Raw genomic sequence first — 19,136 nt, 5'->3', positions numbered from 1 at the left:
GATAACTATTAATCTTAATTTATGTTAACTTTAACATAAGTCTACTTAAAAATTAAGTTATATTTACTTAATTTTGTGAAGTTGTTGCAAATTAAAAATAAGAAGTTTGAAATCAATCTTTTTAAGTTTTGGCAACTTCAGTAACCAAGTTTAACTAAGCTGTATATCTGCATTAGGCTGGTTGCAAACAATCGTATTTCTATTTTCTTAAACATATTTAAATCCTCTTTGTCATGATCAAATTAAGTCAGACTTACTTGGTTTATTGAAGTTGCTAAAACTTAGAAAGATTGATTTAACTGAACTTGTCATTTTAAAGTTACAACTTCACAAAATTTAAGAAATATAATTGCATTTCCACAGAGCTTAACACTGAGATATAAAGACATAAATCAAAATTTAGAGTTGCATTTACTTTACTTTCAAAAAAGATTATTTTAAGTAAGATCAACTTGTCAGATTTTACAGTGTAGGAAACTGATTGTGTCTGATAAATAAAGTATACAAAACAGAGAATATTTAGTTCGTATGATTATTTTCATTTTAACAAAATGCCATTCTGAGCATCTAAAGACAAGACCAGAGTTTTGGGTACAAACTAAGTTATATAATCAAAACAATTCTACTTTTAAGTATTTTTTAAAAAATCTAAAAACTAGAAATATTCAGACTACATCTTTGACTTCGATTAAGATTTCAACAGGACTCAGTCAAACTTCAGCCAACTTGCAAAATAAATAAAACATTTCATTAAACTTGTCTAAATGCAAAACATTTCTATTTTGTTCATGACACAAAATGCATAAAACTGTTCAGTTAACCCTTTGAGCACATTGGCTACTTTCAAAAATATGGTAGAAGGCGACGAGCAACTTAACGAGAATTGGCCCAAAAAATAGCAAGAAATTAGTAAAATGTTACAAGAAAACGACCTAAAATTAAAGACAAAGTAAAAAAACACAGAAAAGAAGCACACAAAATGACCTCAAGAACGTGCTAAAAAAGGGTTTTTCTTTTATGTGTAAAAGTGTGTTTCTAAATATATAATTAAGAGAAATATATATAAATTTTAATTTTTTTAATAATATTTAATGATCCCCACTAGATAACTTTTAGGTAATTTCCTTGTCATTTTTTTTTACTATTTTTTTGAGAATTTCTTGCAAAGTTGCAAGTTCTTGAAAAAAACCGAACCGAATCTATCCGTTTTCAGAGGTTTAAATGTGAGAGTCTGAACGCAGAACACGAAAACTGATGTTAAAGGGTTAAATCCGACGAACTTTACTCACAAACTTAAGTTGCTATAACTTTCAAAGAACAAGTTAATTTCACTCGTCATTTCTGAGTTGCAACAACTTCACAAAATTCAGTAAATACAACGGAAATTTAAGTAAACTCTGATGTCTGATGTGAAATAAATAAAAATAAAAACTTAAATTTACTTATCAAAGAAATCGGTTTCCTAGATTTTTTTGAAGTAAGATGAGCTCGAGAGTTTCCAGTTTGAAGAAGTAGTCCCACTACGGATGGAGAGAGGGAGAGAGTGGTGAGGAGAGGGAGAGGTGGATGGATGGATGGATGGACGGACGGACGGATGGACAGCACAGAGGAGTGTGTGGCTGAGTCGATGACACAGGGAGGGCGGAGGGGGGGTTGCGGTTTCGAATGGCGGCGGAGTGTGCTGTGATCGTGGTTTTCTGCACTGAAAAAACATGAAAAACACCGGAGAACCCAAAATTCCACGAGACTTCTCCACAAGGGTCTACTTTAATGATGCTGTATACTTTATAGGAGTCCAATAACTTAACGATAGGCAATAAATAAAATCCTTTTTTTTTTCATCTGAGGCAGTAAAAATGTTGTATAAAAATAGAACTGCTTTTTTTACAAATAAAATTTACAGGCCTGTGGCTTTCTGTACTTTGAATTTTTTTTTTAAATCTTTCAACAAACATCAAGTATTCTCAGTTAACCACCTTAACCCATAAACTCTTTTATTATTAGAATTATCATTATAGCCTTCATCAAATTCTGGATGTTGTTTTGAAAATGTTCTACACGCTGTAATATCCCTTTCACAACAAAGACCAATGTGATCTGACCCAGAAAAGTAGTTACTAATTATTTTTTTTCATCTTCTGAGAAATAAAAAAATTCTTTATTTTCACATAAATAATAAGACGTAGCTGGAGTGTGTTTTTTTTCTTCTTGCGGTGGTGGAGTGTAACTGTGACTATAATGTAAAGAGGCCACTAATGTTTTGCAGCCTTTGCTCCCGGGTTGCCAGCAGGCATAGAGGGGTTTTTCGGAGAAGCAGCGGCGGCCGGCAACCAACACCGCGGAGGTCAAAGGTCGAATGTGCATATCGGCGTCAAAAAAAAAGAACCCTTTGTTAGGTTCACAACGAGAGAGAGAGAGAGAGAAAAATAAAAAAATCATCATGGCTCCTTTTCTGTACCTCGGTTCTGGCTGTAACTAGTCCTCAAAAATGTATAAATAATCACTGAGAAATTAAAAAAAAACTTTTAAACAATTAAAAAAAGCTACCCAAGATAGCTACTTCCTTCCATTGTAAAAAAAAAAAAAAATTGCACAAAGTAATGGCGGTAATGGAAGCGTTCATGTGTGTCAAAAAAATAATAAATAATAATACTTGAAGGCTAACATAAAAATCTTCAAAAAAGCAAGAAAAACAAGAAAAAAAAACAAGGCGTGTGTCTCCCTCAGGGTGGTTGTAGGTCGTCTCCCCCTCCCTCCCACATCCCTCCCTTCCCTCCCCTTCACCCACCCCCTCCCCCAGTCCCTGTGTAGAGAGGTCGTGGCTCGGTTTGCTGTTTTTTTTTTCATTTTCACCTTTTTGAGGGGGGACTTACCCTAGCAGTGCTAACATGGGGAGCAGATAGACCCTAGTGCTAAGATCAGTACGGTTTGCTGTCGTTCTTGGAGCGCTTCAGCTGCACCTTCAGCCGCTTCATGCCGATCTGGAAGCCGTTCATGGCCTGGATGGCTGCCTGTGCCGACACTGGATTGTCGTAGCTGACGAAGCCTGCGGAGGAGAAAAAAGGTGGTGAAAGAAGGAAGGAGATGGAGGAGAAGAATGTGGGATAAATCGCCCCAGTAATTCATCCTAAAACCTGGAAATTAGTTTCAGCACCTCCAGTTGCTTTGTCTCGAAGTTAATGGGCTTTTTGGGCGAATTTTTGGTAAGAAGTCAGAAATAACACGAACTGTCTTGCACGTTTTGCTCTGTGACAAAAAATGCATAAATAAACTGACCTTTGAAGCTTTCATGTGTCTTAAAAAAGGCAGCTAAATCTACAAAACGTCATCATGCCAAACGCGGTTTTATAGCCTCGTTAAAGTGCCGACATTAAGTTACGCAACCGTAGTGTATTTTGTTTATAGCCTAATGTTAGCCTTTTACTTCTGGTGGGTGCATTTAGACCAAAAATCCTAAAAATAGGGTCAATTTGTGGAAATTCTGCTGAACAAAACGCATAAATATCAGAAATGTTTGTTTGCCACAGAGTCCCTAATGTCATTAAATCCTAGAAATGTCCTACAATCCAAGAAACGTCCTAAAATCCAAGAAACGTCCTTAAAATCCTAGAAACTTCGTTAATATACTAGAAACATGCTAAAATCTTAAAAATGTCCTAAAATCTGAGACACGTCCGAAAAAACTAGAAATGTCCTAGCATACCAAAAATGTCCAAAAATCCTAGAAATATCCTAAAATCACAAAAACATCTTAAAATCTGACAAATTCCCCCAAATCCTAGAGACATCCTAATATTTAAAAAAAACACGTATGGGGCAGAAATGCTAACTGATTTCCAGGTTTTAGGACTCGATCCTGGAGCACTCTAAAACCTAGGTCCATCCTTTTTTTTCAGCCAGCATTAGACAGGGAACATTTTTAAAACATGAATTTATTGTTAAACTAATAAAGACTGTTTTGTGTAATTTTAGAGCTTCATTAGTAAGTCGCAGTGTCAGCTAGACCGAGCTACAGTAACGTTTTCAAGCTTGCTAGCTACAATAGTTAGCATTAGGCTGTGTACCTGCCATAGTAGACGGTTATTAAGCTAATATGCTGAAAGAGCCACTTAATTGACCAAATCTACAAAGCCATCAAATTAGCAATATTACAACAAATTTAACTTGATAAAAAATAGCTATATGCTGATTATATCTGGTTTCACGGGTTAGCAAATTGCTAAAAAGATGTTAAACACAACAAATAGCTATTTTAAACTACACTTTCATTCATCTACTGTAAATCTAGCGTTACAGTGGAAATTTTAAAAGCTGCTTGTAAGTTAGCTAATATGGCCTGCTTGCTAACCTGTTGGCATTTAGCCAGCAGGCTGCCCTTGATATTGGCTAATATAATTAGCAAGAAGGCCACCCTTGCTAGCCTATAAGGACAGGCTTCTTGCTAACCTGTTGACTAATAAAGCTAGCATGCTGGCTAATAGAGCTAGCCTGTGACAACGGTCTTCTTGCTAATCTGTTGGCTAATACAGTTAGCAGGAAGGCTGTCCTCACTAACCTGTGAGGACAGCCTGCTCGCTACCATGTTGGCTAATATAGCTAGGCAGCAGGCTGCCCTTGTTAGCCTGTGACAACACCCTACATGCTAACCTGTTGGCTAACATAGCTAGCAGCCAGGCTACCCTTTTAGCTGGTGATGACAGATTGCTTGCTAAGCTGTTGGCTAATATAGTTAGCCAGCAGGCTGACCTTGTTAGCCCGTGACAACAGTGGGTTTGCTAACCTGTTGGCTAATAAAGCTAGCAAGCTGGCTAATAGAGCTAGCCTGTGACAGCTTACTTTGCTAACCTATTAGCTAATATAGCTAGCAAACAGGCTGTTTTCACCAGAGTCTGTCGTGTATGCTAATGCTAATAGGCCTAAGGTAAATGAGGTCAGAAATAAATGTAATTTTTTATCTCGTCAGTTGTAATTTTAATATCTCTTAAAGCTAAAAAGTTTCCCAAAACAACTTTAAGCTCTGTTAATGAAATGTTCTCATGCCTTTTCTCTTTGTTTTGTGCCGTAATGCAGCAGATTTCCTTCCAAACTTAACTCACTAAATATAAAATACAGGCAGAAACTAAAGCACCTGCACGATGGCTCTGGTTTATTTATCTACACTCATCTCAAAATTAATGTGTAATAATAAACCGATGTTTAAATACTACGAGAGGCACCCCGGCCATGTTTCTGAGTCTCAAGATGTGATTTATCTGGTTTACATCTAAATTTAAATACACCCCTGGCACACGATAAGAAAAGATTAAAATTTAATGACTCCCAAAGGGGAGCTGGGTTGTTGCATCTAGAAAATAATGAAAGAATAAGGCTGAGTAAAATGTTATATATATACACAGTAATAGTAAAGCAAATAAGGGGATGTGACACTTTCAATGTAAAGCATGAAAAATGAGCAAAATCCTGACATAAATACTCTGAATGCTGAAAAAATATACAGCAAAAATACAATAAAACGGCCCTAAAACTAACGTTTTGACCAACAATTTGCCAAAGGTCACTGCTGGTCAAAATGTCAAAATAAAGGTTTTGGAGCAGACAGAGTGAAGCTGTGTTGTGTTTTATGTTTTCGCTGTCTCTCACAAAGTCATCTCTGTGCACACTTCACTTGCTCTCGTAATGTCTGCAACCTCCAAAACTGACAGTAAACTCCTCGTCTCGCTTGTCTCACATCCATCCTCACCATCCATTTTTTTTGACTCTGCTGTTCGTTTGTGTGCTGCTGCTTCCCGGAGCCATGCTTGATTTATTTCTGTTTCCCTGAGTTGTTACAAGAGGAGTGCAGATGCATTATATTTAGGTTTTGTTGTCAACATGGACAAATGCTCGGCACACCAAAGTCTACAGTACACTTCAATGCATTTCACTCTGGATTTGGAGCTTTTAAATAAAAATAAAATCAGGTAGAAGTTTAGTCCTTTGTTGTCCCAGTTTGTGGACAACGAGGCCTGTCCCATTTTAACAGCTTTCATAAATGTGGCCGAGTTCGAAGGAGGGTTATGTTAAAAAAATCTGAGATTTTAAGAATAAAGTCATAATATTACAAGATTAAATTTGTAAATGTATAAGAAAAAAAGTTGTATTACATTATCAATTACGTAAATTTACAGGAAAAATGTTATTATATTTGGAATAAAGTAGTAGATTTATGAGAAAAAAGTCACGACATTAAATTCATGAATTTATAAAACAAAGCTTTGACATTACATGATTAAACTAGTAAATTTCCAGGAAGAAAGTTGTAATAAATTCATGATTTTGAGATGACCACACTGAAAAATATACTTGAGGGTAAATGTTCACTAGAAATTTGACTTTGAGTCGTCATATATGGAGGCCAAAAACGCCTTTGCCTGTGGTTATTTTTTTATGCTGTAGTTGTAATAATTAACTTGTGATCTTGAGATAATTAAAAAAGTACTTGCAAGCTCGGCCGTTCTTGGCCTCCGTAGACATCAATAACATAACGATTTTACTGAATTTTCCTGTTTTCTGGATTTTCGTCCTAACTTTGGAGATGATATAGAGTTTAGTCAGTTACGTCAGCTGCATTTGGATTTTAATTGAAATAAAATGTTGGTGAAATGTTGCTGAATCCTACAGCATATAAATCAGCCTGAACTGGGTCACAGCGAGTAAAGAAAAAGGAAAGATAACTGCAGGCGTGTAACACGCACACACACGCGCGCACACGCACACACACACACACACACACACACACACACACACACACACACACACACACACACACACACACACACACACACACACACACACACTGCCGCCTCACCGAAGCACTTGCTAAGGTTTGTCTGTTTGTCGATGAAGACTTTGGCAGAGACCACGTTTCCGAAAGGCATGAACATCTGCAGTATGTCCTGGTCTCCGAACTCCTGGGGCAGGTGGTAGATGAACAGGTTGGCGCCTTCGGGACCTGGCGGGCGAGATGCAGAGCGGGTGTGAGGTCACGGCGGCTTTTTCATTCCTGCAAAGGAGGGAGCGTTTGCATTGTGGCAAACCGCTGTGCTGTCGTCATAGGAACGGAGCCAAAGCACACCGCTTAGCACAATATCGCACGACCTTGAGTTTGTTATTGCTTTTAAACAACATTTCTGTGATTGTATTTAACGTTAAACAAAGATGAGTGCTTCTGGTTTTCATTTAATAACAATATTTTCACTGACAAAAGCGGCTTTTTTCTGCTTTTGATTCATTCATTCTTTCAGCAGCATGCCGTCTCTCTTAAGAGGGGTCAAAGGTCGCCTCCCCCCGTCCTTCTATCACACATCCTAATCCCAATAGATCTCCGAATCATTAAAAATGCTCTCCGCTGCTAAACGAAGCCGGGAGGGAGCCACATATCTGTCACGTCTTTGTCTCCGCGGAGGGTTTTGAACTCCAGGACGGACTGTCAAAGGAAGAAAAGCATCTTTACAAATGTGTCTTTGTCGGCAGCAGAGATGAGTAGTGGACAAACAAACACGGCTCCATTTGTTTTACGAGACATTTCATCATCTGCTTTGTATTCAACGCTGTTGTTAAAAGCTTCGGGGAACATTTCGCTTCAGGTTCTGTGTGGAGGTAGCACTTTGCAGCAGCGCTGATACGGAGACTGATCAGCATCTCAATTTTCTCTTCCATATTATAACTAAATTACATATAAAATCCTAATAAAAACACCTAATATCTTTCACCTAAACATATATACTGTAAATTTAATATTTTGTGCTACAAAATTAATATTAGGTCACTTCAAAATAAGACTGAGATAACTGTGAATTCCTAATTTTTGTGGGTTAAATGTGTGATTTTATAGCTGAAAATGGCATAAAGTTACTTTGGTCCACATTTTAATAAAATTAAATTTAAATTATACTTATTTAATGTGTATCAGACATTTATAGCTCACTATTTCCATGAAAAATTGAAAATATTAAAAAAAAATAGGTTAAGATAAGATAAATACGCAAATGCCACAAATCTCAGCAAAAGCAGCCCTATATTTTTTTTTACTTATTCAAAAGTTAATCTGTAATTTTTTTCCTCACAATTTCCAATTTTTTAAAGACATTTAAATATTTTTAGTAAAGAAAATGGTCAAATGTGTTTGTAGCATAAAAATCAACAAAAATTTTCTTTTTGCAGCAGAAAACTTTTGGTGCATTGAAAAAAAAGAAAAAAATCTAGGTTAGTTCGAGTCTCGCTCTCTCTAAAAAGGTTTGTTTACATATTTCATGCACACATCATCACTGTAACACTGTCTGTCTGTGGGATGCACTTGACTTTAGGGCTTAATTTGTGACGTTTTATCTCGACTACGGTCACTGAAGCTCTTAGCTGGTGAAATGTCTCACGTTGTCTCTACAGAATAAAACCTCCTGCCGTAAAAGCTCTGAAGTCTGACTCCCACCGAGCCGCAGTGATGTGCACTCAGACGGCCCCGGGCTACTGACCCTCTTTCTGGCTGCCGGCGGCCCCTTGCTGCTGCAGCAGGGACTGGCTGTAGAGGGTGGGCAGCGCTGCGGCGGCGTACTGCTGGATCCCTGAGTAAGCCTGCGTCAGCGCGTCCATGGTGCCCGCCGTCCCGTTGGTAAGCCCTGCGCCGCCCAGGCCTCCGTTTAGAGCCGCCATACCTGAGAGCATTTGAGCAACTTTACATAAAACCCAACAATAAAGAAAGAAGAGTGCACTTACTCATTAGCGCTCCCATTGAAGGTTGTGTTTTTACCACACACACACAAACACACACACAGAAAAACTCACACAACTGTTACCAAACACCACACACACACACACACACACACACACACTGATGTTTACGCACACAAAAAACACACTGATACTGTGTCGACGCACAAAACACAACAGCAAATACAGGACACACAGAGTATTACTTTAAGTACAGTAAAGTAGCGTATGGGCGTAGCTGATGACAGCCAGAGCTGCACACACGTGTACTCCAGATCAGAAGCACGCACATGCACGCGCACAAAGACACACAAAGACACACAAAGACACGCTCATGTCCACAAAACACTGAGACGTGATGGAAAACACCAGAGTGAGGACATGACAACACGAAGTGACCTGCGAGCAGGGGCGGAGCTGGACTGCAGGGGCCACATTTACACTGTTGGCCCCCTTTTGGTGAAAAAAAGAAGCATTTGTGCCCTAACTCAATACTTTTTCATTTTTCAACAAAACCAAGCGGAGAGGGTTTAAGGAAAAGATGCTATACGTTTGCATTATGGGATAAAATATATTGATCTGCTTTGAGTTGTGAAATACAGAAATATAAGAATCGGCTGCTGTAATCTACGGCGAGCTGTGACTTCTGATGTGCTTTTCCGGCGCACGACGTCTCACTTTCTGGGTGCAGACGGGCATGTGGAGCACGGGCGGCGTGTGTGTGTGTGTGTGTGTGAGAGAGAGAGAGAGTCTGGTTTAAAAAGTGAAGGAACACAGCAGTAACACTCATTAGCTGCTTGTAACGGCTTAATATCGCGGCGGAGGGCAACTTGTCTGAGGGGGTCTGACATTGGCTCGGCGTCCTGTCGCCTCGCCGTCAGACACAGTGAAATAAATTATCACCGCAGAGCTCCGGATTATAGGTCACTCATTTATTCAGGAATAATTGCACCGGTGACCTTTGCAATTCAATTAAGGCCTAGATGTGTTTAAATGAGGGCTGTTGGTGGAGGAGGAGGAGGAGGGGCCGGATGGATGGATGAGGAGGGGGCGCGACGCGGAGAGAGTCGCCGGGACAAAATGGGATGCAAAACGAAAGCGACCCGTTCTGTTTGAAAGGACGAGCTCTGTGTGTGTGTGTGTGTGTGTGTGTGTGTGCGTGTGTGTTTCTGTACCTGTGTGTGCTCGAGTAGACGCGTGTATGATCTACACAGCGGATACAGCTACTGCAGCCGCGGAGCGAAAGGTCAGAGGAGAATAATGTGGTGGAGGAGGCCGCTGGTACAGGATCTCTGCTGTAATAACAGCTCTGATTAAGATCCCAGCTCCGTCTCCGCAGAGGTCAAAGGCAGGACACGCAGCTCGCAGCTCGCAGCGCGCAGCTCGCAGCTCGCCAGCCGCCGTAGGACCACACCGATAAAACTCACACGTGTAAAGAAACGTCTATCTGCTCTGGATCAAAGAATACATCCAGGAAATCCTCCCCTGCAAACGCCTTTTATCATAACATGAACACTAGTGTGCACAAATCCTCCTACTCGATCCATCTTCAGAAGAAAACTGGTAAATTGTTTTATTTTGGCATGAAAATCTTTACTTTTGTCTGAATAGTTTGTATTTGTGTGCACTGAAATGTTTAAAAAAATCATTCTGGGCTTGGGAATGCCCATGTTTGGTACCTTTTGCAAGGGAAACAACATTTATCAAAAATTGCTACTTTTGGAATATAAATTGCTATGTATGGTATTTTTGGGGGGCGAGAAAACGTGTCAAATGTATATTTAAAATTACACGACACATTTTGTAATTTTTGAAACAAATGGGTCACAATTTGTATTTTGGATCCAGTTTTGGGGAAAATTCCTGCCATAACACGACTTCATTTTTGATGATTTGATGATTATGCCACTTTATTATTAATTTGTTACATTTTTTACTTGCTTAAAGGAAAATTGTTGAATTTGAATATTTTGAGTGAAAACTATGACATAAAACTGTCTGTTTCATTCCTCCCCAAAAATACAAACTTTAGCCTCAAAGCGAGTCGACAGACATTAAAAAAATCTTTACAATTTAAGATTTCAGTTTGAGCATTTAAGCTTTTCCATTTTTACTTTTTTATTGTCACTTTACACTGTCAAATAATCTTTTCACATTTGAAATTATTATTTTTTCTTTTTAAGTTTAGTTATGGCCTGATTATTCCCAGCAGTGCGGATAATTACATTTTTTCCCAAAATTTTATCTCCTTTAGTTTTGTATTTGGAATTTTAATTTGAATTACGACCAAAAATATCCAACAAAGACAGAAAAGACAACAACAAAACAACATGATGTGAAACCGCTAAGACAGAGAGACAGAGAGGGACAAAGAGATAGAGAGACAGAGAGACAAAGAGACAGAGAGAGACAGGGAGACAGAGAGACAGAGAGAGACAAAGAGACAGAGAGAGACAGAGAGAGACAAAGAGACAGAGAGAGACAGAGAGAGACAGAGAGAGACAAAGAGACAGAGAGAGACAGAGAGAGACAAAGAGACAGAGAGACAGAAAGGGACAAAGAGACAGAGAGACAAAGAGACAGAGAGAGACAAAGAGACAGAGAGAGACAGAGAGACAGAAAGGGACAGAGACACAGAGAGAGAGAGAGAGACAGAGACAAAGAGACAAAGAGACAGACAGAGAGAGAGAGAGAGACAGAGACAGAGACAGAGAGAGAGAGACAGAGAGAGACAGAGAGAGAGAGAGACAGAGAGAGAGACACAGAGAGAGAGAGAGAGAGAGGGAGAAAGAGAGAGACAGACAGAGACAGAAACAGAGAAAGAAAGAGAGAGAGAGACAGAGAGACAGAGAGTGAGAGAGAGAGACAGAGAGACACAGAGAGAGACAGAGACAGAGAGAGAAACAGAGAGACAGAGACAGAGAGAGAGAGAGACAGAGAGACACAGAGAGAGGGACAGAGACAGAGTGAGAGAGAGAGGGACGGCACGCCAGCACTCTTACAGCAAGCACAACCCCGGACACAACCAGGAAGCGGATGGAGGGATGGAGAGATGGAGAGATGGAGGGATGGAGGGATGGAGGGATGGAGAGATGGAGAGATGGAGAGATGGAGGGATGGATGAGTGAAATATCTGCGGCCCGGGTGACTCGGTGAGGCAGCCGGCAGTGAGAGTGAAAACAATTTACTGTCGAGTGAAACTGAGACGCAGAGAGACGGCGGAGGAAACTCACTGTTTGTGTGTCTTCAAACATAATGTGCAGTAAAAATACTTCATTCCATGTAATCTATTACCTTTTTTCTGATTTATTATTCTCTCTTCAATCTTTCTATTAAATATTTCATTTTTGGAAAATACTGGGACAATTTTATCATCTGCAATTATTTTAAATCTACAAAAATCAACACATGATCAAATTAAAAAGCTAATCCTAAACTTTGTACTTAAATGATAAATTATTTTCATGTGGATTTGATGCATCTTGTGCAGCCGGTGACATTAGAGCTGGACAACTGCATGTGTTTTTGTATTGAGTCAGCCTTTGAGCAAACTGGCTTTATTTAAAAAAAAAAAACATGGCAAGAAAGCAATGAGCAACTAATAAAAAAAACCTGCAAGAAATGACTAAATAGTACAAAAAACAAATATAAAAAAACAGTAAACAGAAATAAGGAAATTACCTAATAAAAGTGCTTAGAATAATTATATTATTTTAAAAATAATTTAAAAAATAACTATATAATAATGTATAATCATTAATTTTCCTGGCCATTTTTCTTTAGTTTTATTGCATCTGCTCATTGCCATTTTTTCACATTTTTTGAAGAAGAAAAAGAAAAAATCAAACCAGTTTACTCAAGGTCCAAAGGTTTAAATACCTGTGAAAGGCGTGATCCAGGTTTCAAAGGCTTGAATATAAAATAAATGATGTTTTCTTGTATTTTAGAACAAATTCTGCAAGATTTAAAAAAAAAAATCCAAGTGGTTTTGCTGTGATTTCATTACAAATATTTTCCTTTTCTTTTGTTTTTTTTTCTAAATTTACAAAGAAAATCAAATGCATTTGCCTCCAAAATCTCTAATGTGACGCTGTGACGCTGCGTCTCTCTGCATCGGCTCACAGCTCGTGGCGGCGATGAGGCCGTCGGGCGCCGATGGTCAGAAGCGGAGGTGTGGGTGAGGGTGGAGTGGCTGATGGCAGGGTGAATACTCACTGTTGACGCTACCTGCTAGTGCATTAATGTTGTTCAGGCCCACAGTTGCGCCTGCCAGGCCCTGCAGGGTGCCCAGAGAGGTCAGAGAGTTCATGGCGCCGGCGTTGGAGCTGGCTGTGGTGCCCGCCGCTGCGGGAAGACAAGAGGAGGAAGGGGAGGGAGGAGAGGAGGAGGAGGGAGGATGAGGAGAGTGAAGAAGAGAGAGAGAGGAGGGATGAGGACGGAGGTGAAGAGGGAGAGCAGGAGACAAAGAAGCACATGTGTTATACAAGCTTCAGCAAGGTTCCTCGGTTAGAGGTGAAGGCTTTTCTGCTAAAACAGATTAAAAACGCAGAGAGTTTATCCGGAGGAAGCTACGAGAACGACTTTGCCTCGTTTCGAATGTGAGAACGAGTGAAACCACTGCTGAGAAGACCGGCTGCCTCTGCACCTCAGAGGAGGAGGTTTTCTTTTCACTGCTCTGTTAGCAGGACGCTGGATTTACATTTTCATAAACATCGGCGTTTATTATTATTATTGTCTGTGGAGACCGCAGCACCACTTTTAAACTTTTAGATCAAACTGCGACAAGAAAACTTTTCTCTCTTTTGAAGATGATTCAATAAAGTCTGCAGCCGTTTCAGCCCGAACAGATTTTCCAACGTTTATTTTGGAAAACTCTCCTTTTCAGCACGCCTCCTTCAAGTTGAGTCCAATATCGACCACATTCGGGCCAAATTATGTTCACTTACTCCAAAAAAAGCCGTAATTTTGGATTTGATTCCATTAATAGTTCCCAAATTGTTGAAAGCTTCACCGTGACAGTGAAACTAACTTTAGGAGACGAGTGCTTTGATGGTATTTAGGAAGTTTAATATCCATAAATCAGCGGTCAACAGTCTGACACGACTTTTTCTGGAAATCCTGATATCAAACACCAAACTGCCTCATTCCTCAAACTAAAATTAACAGAAGAAAACGTTGCCATTGCAGGTTTCTATTAACCATAAATATGCACACTGACTCTGTCAGAGGGAGGAGGAGGAGGAGGAGAATGAAGGGGAGGAGGAGGAGGAGGAGGAGGAAGAGGGGGAGGAGGAGAATGAAGGGGAGGAGGAGGAGGAGGAGGAGGAGGAGGAGGAAGAGGAGGAGAAGGAAGGGGAGGAGGAGGGGGAGGAGGAGAATGAAGGGGAGGAGGAGGAAGAGGAAGAGGAGGAGGAAGAGGAGGAGAAGGAAGGGGAGGAGGAGGAGGAGGAGGAGAATGAAGGGTAGGAGGAGGAGGAGGAGGAGGAGGAGGAGGAGGAGGAGGAGGAAGAGGAGGAGAAGTAAGGGGAGGAGGAGGGGGAGGAGGAGAATGAAGGGGAGGAGGAGGAAGAGGAAGAGGAGGAGGAAGAGGAGGAGAATGAAGGGGAGGAGGAGGAGGAGGAGGAAGAGGAGGAGGGCAGCAGATCACTGCTCAATACAAACAAACAAAAGAACTGATCTGTTTTTTAACCCTTTGAAACGTGGATCGACATCGGTTTTCCTGTGCTGCGGAAATTAAAGACGAAATAAGTAAAAGGTTTCTATATATTTAATTTAAAATTATTTTATAGAAAAAAAATGTGCCATGTCATTTAATATAATTTTTTTTTGTTCTTTTGTGCTTATTTTCAGGTGAAATGTTTTTATAAAATCATGCTAATTTACTCAGATTTCAAAAGGTTAAGCGATTAATCGCTGTCTTTCCAGCTGCTTTTTAAGCACGCTGCTGTTTTTCCAGCAGGGATAGTGCCAGATTTTTTTTTTTTAACCAACACATTGCTGCATTTTCTGCCAGGAGAGTGATGTGGAAAGTGGTGTTTTTTACTGGCACATCGCTGCATTTCCTGCTGGTACAGTAGCACGGGAAGCAGTTCATTTTACCAAAATGTCTCTGCTTTTTTTGCCTGGATATAAAAAAGACATCAAGAAATGGTCAGTATTTACCAACTCTTAACGCATTTTCTGCCAAAAGAGCTGTACGAACAGCGGTTTTGTTTTAAGTTTTTCACTTAGACATCAGCATTTCCTACCAGGATGGCAGCACGAGAAGCAGTCAGTTTTGACATGACTGTGTTTCCAGCTGGTATTGTGCCGCCAAAACTAGGTATTTTGAACTAAAAAGTAATCTTTTTCTAACCATAACCAAGTGCTTTTTGTGCCGAAAACTGACCATATGATAATGTTTCAACATGTCCAGAATAACTTACAGACGTGACACATCTGTGGGCTGCAGAATCGTACAATGCCAACAGTATCTTCTGGTGTTTGTTAAATGCAGGTGCAGATTAAAAACCTAACACTTCATTATTCAAATGCAACAATGCAGACGTGAGGTGCAGCCTTGGCAGAGGTTGTGCAGCGCTTTTCAGTTTCCGAGATTGGTCCGATTTCTTAGGAGAGATTTGCAGGATTCGGGCATTGTGTTCTTGCAGTGGAGGCAGAGTTAAAGCCTTCTGATGATGAATGTTGGAGGGCCACGGGAGAAATCACTTCACAATGTGCTCATCATTCAAACAGAGCCAGTGTGAACACAGAAAACGACACGAGTTCAAGGGAAATGTGACCTCGCGGCGAGCAGCTGTCTCCGCAGTGATCTCACTCTGTTGATAAAATGTCTCAGCTGAGTTTAAAAACGTTTAAAATTATTACACATATCACCTTTAATTAAGCTAAAACGGCGGCACCTTGAACCTATGTTTCTAAACCGCATGTACAAAACTTCATGATGAAAACACATCTATAATTAAAACAGTGATACTCAACTTACGGCCCGTGGGCCAAATCTGGCCCAACAGGGTGCCAGATTTGGCCCCTGATAAAGTGATTCACTCAGGGAATTGTTTTTGTACTTTTAGTATCTATTAGGTGTCAGAGTGCATAAAACAGCATCAACGTAAAGCTTGTTGATCAAAAAAGTGCCAGTGGAGGATCCCCCACACCCCCGACCGAGAAACGTACAATATTCTTAAGATGTCCTAAAATCCTAGACACATGTATGGGGCAGCTGCGAATGGCCCCTGGCCTCTTGTCATTTTGTAAAAGTGGCCCCCAGGTAAAGCCTGTTGAGTATCCCTGCTTTAAAAGAAGACAGCTGTGTGGTTTGTTTTTCAGATTTTCACAGAAGCAGGTGAGTTGGTGAATTGCTGCATTGCATTGAAAAAAAAACAAAAAACAGAAGGACCATCCAAAAAAAAGCACACACACGTACAGAAAGGCAGCAGCACACTGAGGAGACTCTTTCTGCTGACAAGATCGCACGTTTTTCTAGTTTCTAGTTCTAGTTCTTTTGTATTATTCACAGACTTTTCCTCAAGAACAGCTGAGTTTAAATCACGACGTCACAGACACCAAAACACACACACACACACACACAAACACACACACACACACACATAGTTCAACACAGTGGACACAAACTCACGCACACATACACCTGGACGCACACTGATGTGAAATGTGTGCCATACATGAGCTGCTGCGTCGGTGGGTGAGATGGCGGGAATTATGGTGCACAAAGCTCGCAACCTTGCTCCGTTTTTTTTTCAGACAGAGAAGATTTGAATCTGTTGGTTCATCCTTGATCTCATCAAAGCAAAAGCAGGAGTGCCGCTAAGAAATGGAGCGAACGTCGGTGCAAAAACAACAAATGCGTGCCGGCCTGTCTCCATGCAGAATTGTCTATATTTATCAAACGGGCGTGACGTTTTTGGATATCATTGACACATGCAGCGTACAGCGCCGCTCGCTCACACTGAGCGGCTCCTGAGCGCGTACGATTCAAGGTTGGACCGACTTTCATTCAGTCAGAAAGAGAAGCTGCAATAAAAGAGGAGCATGGAGAGAGCGAGAGAGGAGAGGAAGACGGGAGCGGACATTCACGCCAAACCGGCTCGGTGGAGGCAGGAAGTGGGATGGAAGCGGCGCGGGGAGGAAGAAGAGGGGAAGATGAGGGGTGAGCGATGAAGGGGGGGGCTTTTCATATTCATGCTCTGTTGGGAGCGCGCTCCAAAAGAGACAGCAAAACCACGGCTGCTGGAGCGAGGCCGAGCCGACATGAAAGGGGAGAATGATGGAGCAGAAACAGGGAGCTTGTCAAAAGGAGGGCAGCAGCAAAAGACGAGGGCAACGAGGAGGAACACAAGGAGAGGAGGAGGAGGAGGAGGAGGAGGAGGGGGAGGAGGAGGAGGAGGAAAAAAGGAGAGAAGCTGAAGGTGGCCATATTTAACCTGAGCCGAGTTCACACATCAACCTGCAAGTTTTAACCCCCCGAGTCACGAGTAGACACAAAACACCAAAACATAAAGGTGCAAACATGGATGGATTACTGAGCGGGCCTAAAGGGCCAGGGGCCCCGGGGCCCAAAGTATCAGAGGCCCCCCCCCGTAATCTGTGACCTCTATCGATTATGGAGACACTCAAAATGATAACTACAAGGAAATAAACAGCCACGAGACATAAAACGATTAAAAAAGACACAAAAACACTTCAAAGACTCAAAAAATGACAAAAAAAAAACCCCAAAAAAACAACAAAATGACCAAAAATGATACAAAGCTGCAAAACACTGACACAAAATGATCTCTAAAAGATACAAAACAACCTCAAAGAGATACAAATGACTACAAAGACACACAAAACTACCAAAATAGACACAATATTAACCCAAAGAGACGGAAAATGACTAAAAAGAGACATAAATCAACCAAAAATGCACAAAATTACTTCAAAGTGGCCAAAACCATCAAGAGAGACTAAAGGTACACAAAATGAACAAAGAAGGACACAAAATGACCAAAAGCAACAAAAAAGGACTTCAAATAGACACAAAAAAATGACACATCACCCAAAAGACACATAAAATGACATCAAAGAGACCATCGGCAGAAAAAAGACCCCAAACGCCCAAAAGACACATAAAATGAACAGAAGCGCCAAAAAATGACCTCAGAGACACAAAATGACTACAGACTAAAACATCTAAATATACACACAGAAAATGATTACAAAGAGACACAAAATGCCCCAAAGACGCATAAAACGACCAGAAGCGACACAAGACGACTACAAAAAGAAATTAAACATTTAAATATACACAAAAATGGACAAAATCACACCCCTAATGACCAAAACAACAACACAAAAATGCCTCAAAGAGACACAACATGACCTAAAAAAAAAACCCAAAACGACTACAAAAAGACATAAAACCAAAAAAAAGGCCAAACAACAACAACTGTGTGGGAGAGGTGGTGGGGCCTTTTGCATATCGGTGCCCAGGGGCCCTTCGTCTCATAATCCGCCCATGTGTACAAACAACACCTGACCGCCGGAAAAAAACGCCCTAAAGTTGCTGCGTGGGTGTCGGAGCTGGTGATGTTAGGCACAAACACAGAAATCACTCCGAGTAAAAGACGTGACGAGCACATGACACACACAGACATGCACACGCACACACAGATACAGTGCGCGTATGACGGGATGGCGTGGCCGTTCAGAGACAAGGAGGACGCAGCGCATCGACAACAACAGCATGGTTTCGGTGTGAAGATGGAGGCCTGAGAGGCGGAGACGGTGGATACACACACCATGGGAATGTGCCAGAGAGAAGGTCGACAACACTGACGGAGGGCTGAGCGATGGAGGCGTGTCGGTGACGGGCTGATGGTGTCAGTGATGGCGGTGGAGTGCCGGGGTTCATGGGGCGACAACACTGGTAATGGTAACGGTGGAGAGCGGAGGACGAAGGCAGGCGTTGCCCCCCACCCCCCCCGGCGTCGGACCCCCCGACCTGAGTGGTGTTACCTGGGCTGGCCAACGCTCCCAAGGAGGCGGCGTTGGTGGACAGGGGGTTTGCGGTGGAGGGACTGGCCGAGTTTTGGGCCGCCGCCGCTGCCGCTGCTAAAGTGGCCAGGTTCTGCAACTGCAGAGCACTCATACCTGGAGAGAGGAGCCAGAGAGGGTGGTGTCAAACCTGGGGAGCGAGGCTGAGGCGAGGCGGCGTCGCCTGGCTGGACCGGGACAGAGCACCAGAGGACAGGACTGGACACGAGCTGGTGTCCCCAGGTGGACATGAACAACAGAGAGTGTGGGTGTCCTGCTGCACTGAGTTTATGTGATCCTGCTGTTCTCTGCTCTACAGTGCAGTGATACTCAACTTACGGAGAAATGTCCTA

General features: G+C 41.4%; 1 protein-coding gene across 23 annotated transcripts in view; it reads right to left on the bottom strand.

The window, feature by feature from the left end:
- Nucleotides 1-19,136, bottom strand: part of celf2 (cugbp, Elav-like family member 2) — a 282,005-nt gene that overhangs the window by 7,212 nt on the left and 255,657 nt on the right. For 4 of the 23 annotated variants that reach the window (XM_088072822.1, XM_088072819.1, XM_088072826.1 and 1 more), the window contains 5 exons: nt 18,766-18,900; nt 12,961-13,089; nt 8,511-8,708; nt 6,848-6,991; nt 2,874-3,046 (listed from right to left, as the gene is read on the bottom strand). In XM_088072822.1, the coding sequence (XP_087928948.1) occupies nt 2,919-3,046; nt 6,848-6,991; nt 8,511-8,708; nt 12,961-13,089; nt 18,766-18,900 (734 nt within the window). In that variant the 3' untranslated portion in view covers nt 2,874-2,918. The remainder of the gene's footprint in view (nt 1-2,873; nt 3,047-6,847; nt 6,992-8,510; nt 8,709-12,960; nt 13,090-18,765; nt 18,901-19,136) is intronic. The other 19 variants (XM_088072832.1, XM_088072839.1, XM_088072836.1 and 16 more) reach the window with 11 other exon arrangements.

The sequence above is a fragment of the Plectropomus leopardus genome, chromosome 22 (genome assembly GCF_026936395.1).
Source record: "Plectropomus leopardus strain MGB_pleo_1.0 chromosome 22, ASM2693639v1, whole genome shotgun sequence".
Lineage (NCBI taxonomy): Eukaryota > Metazoa > Chordata > Actinopteri > Perciformes > Serranidae > Plectropomus > Plectropomus leopardus.
The sequence above is the reverse complement of the archived record's forward strand: the minus strand, read 5'-3'. Positions and strand labels throughout refer to the sequence as shown.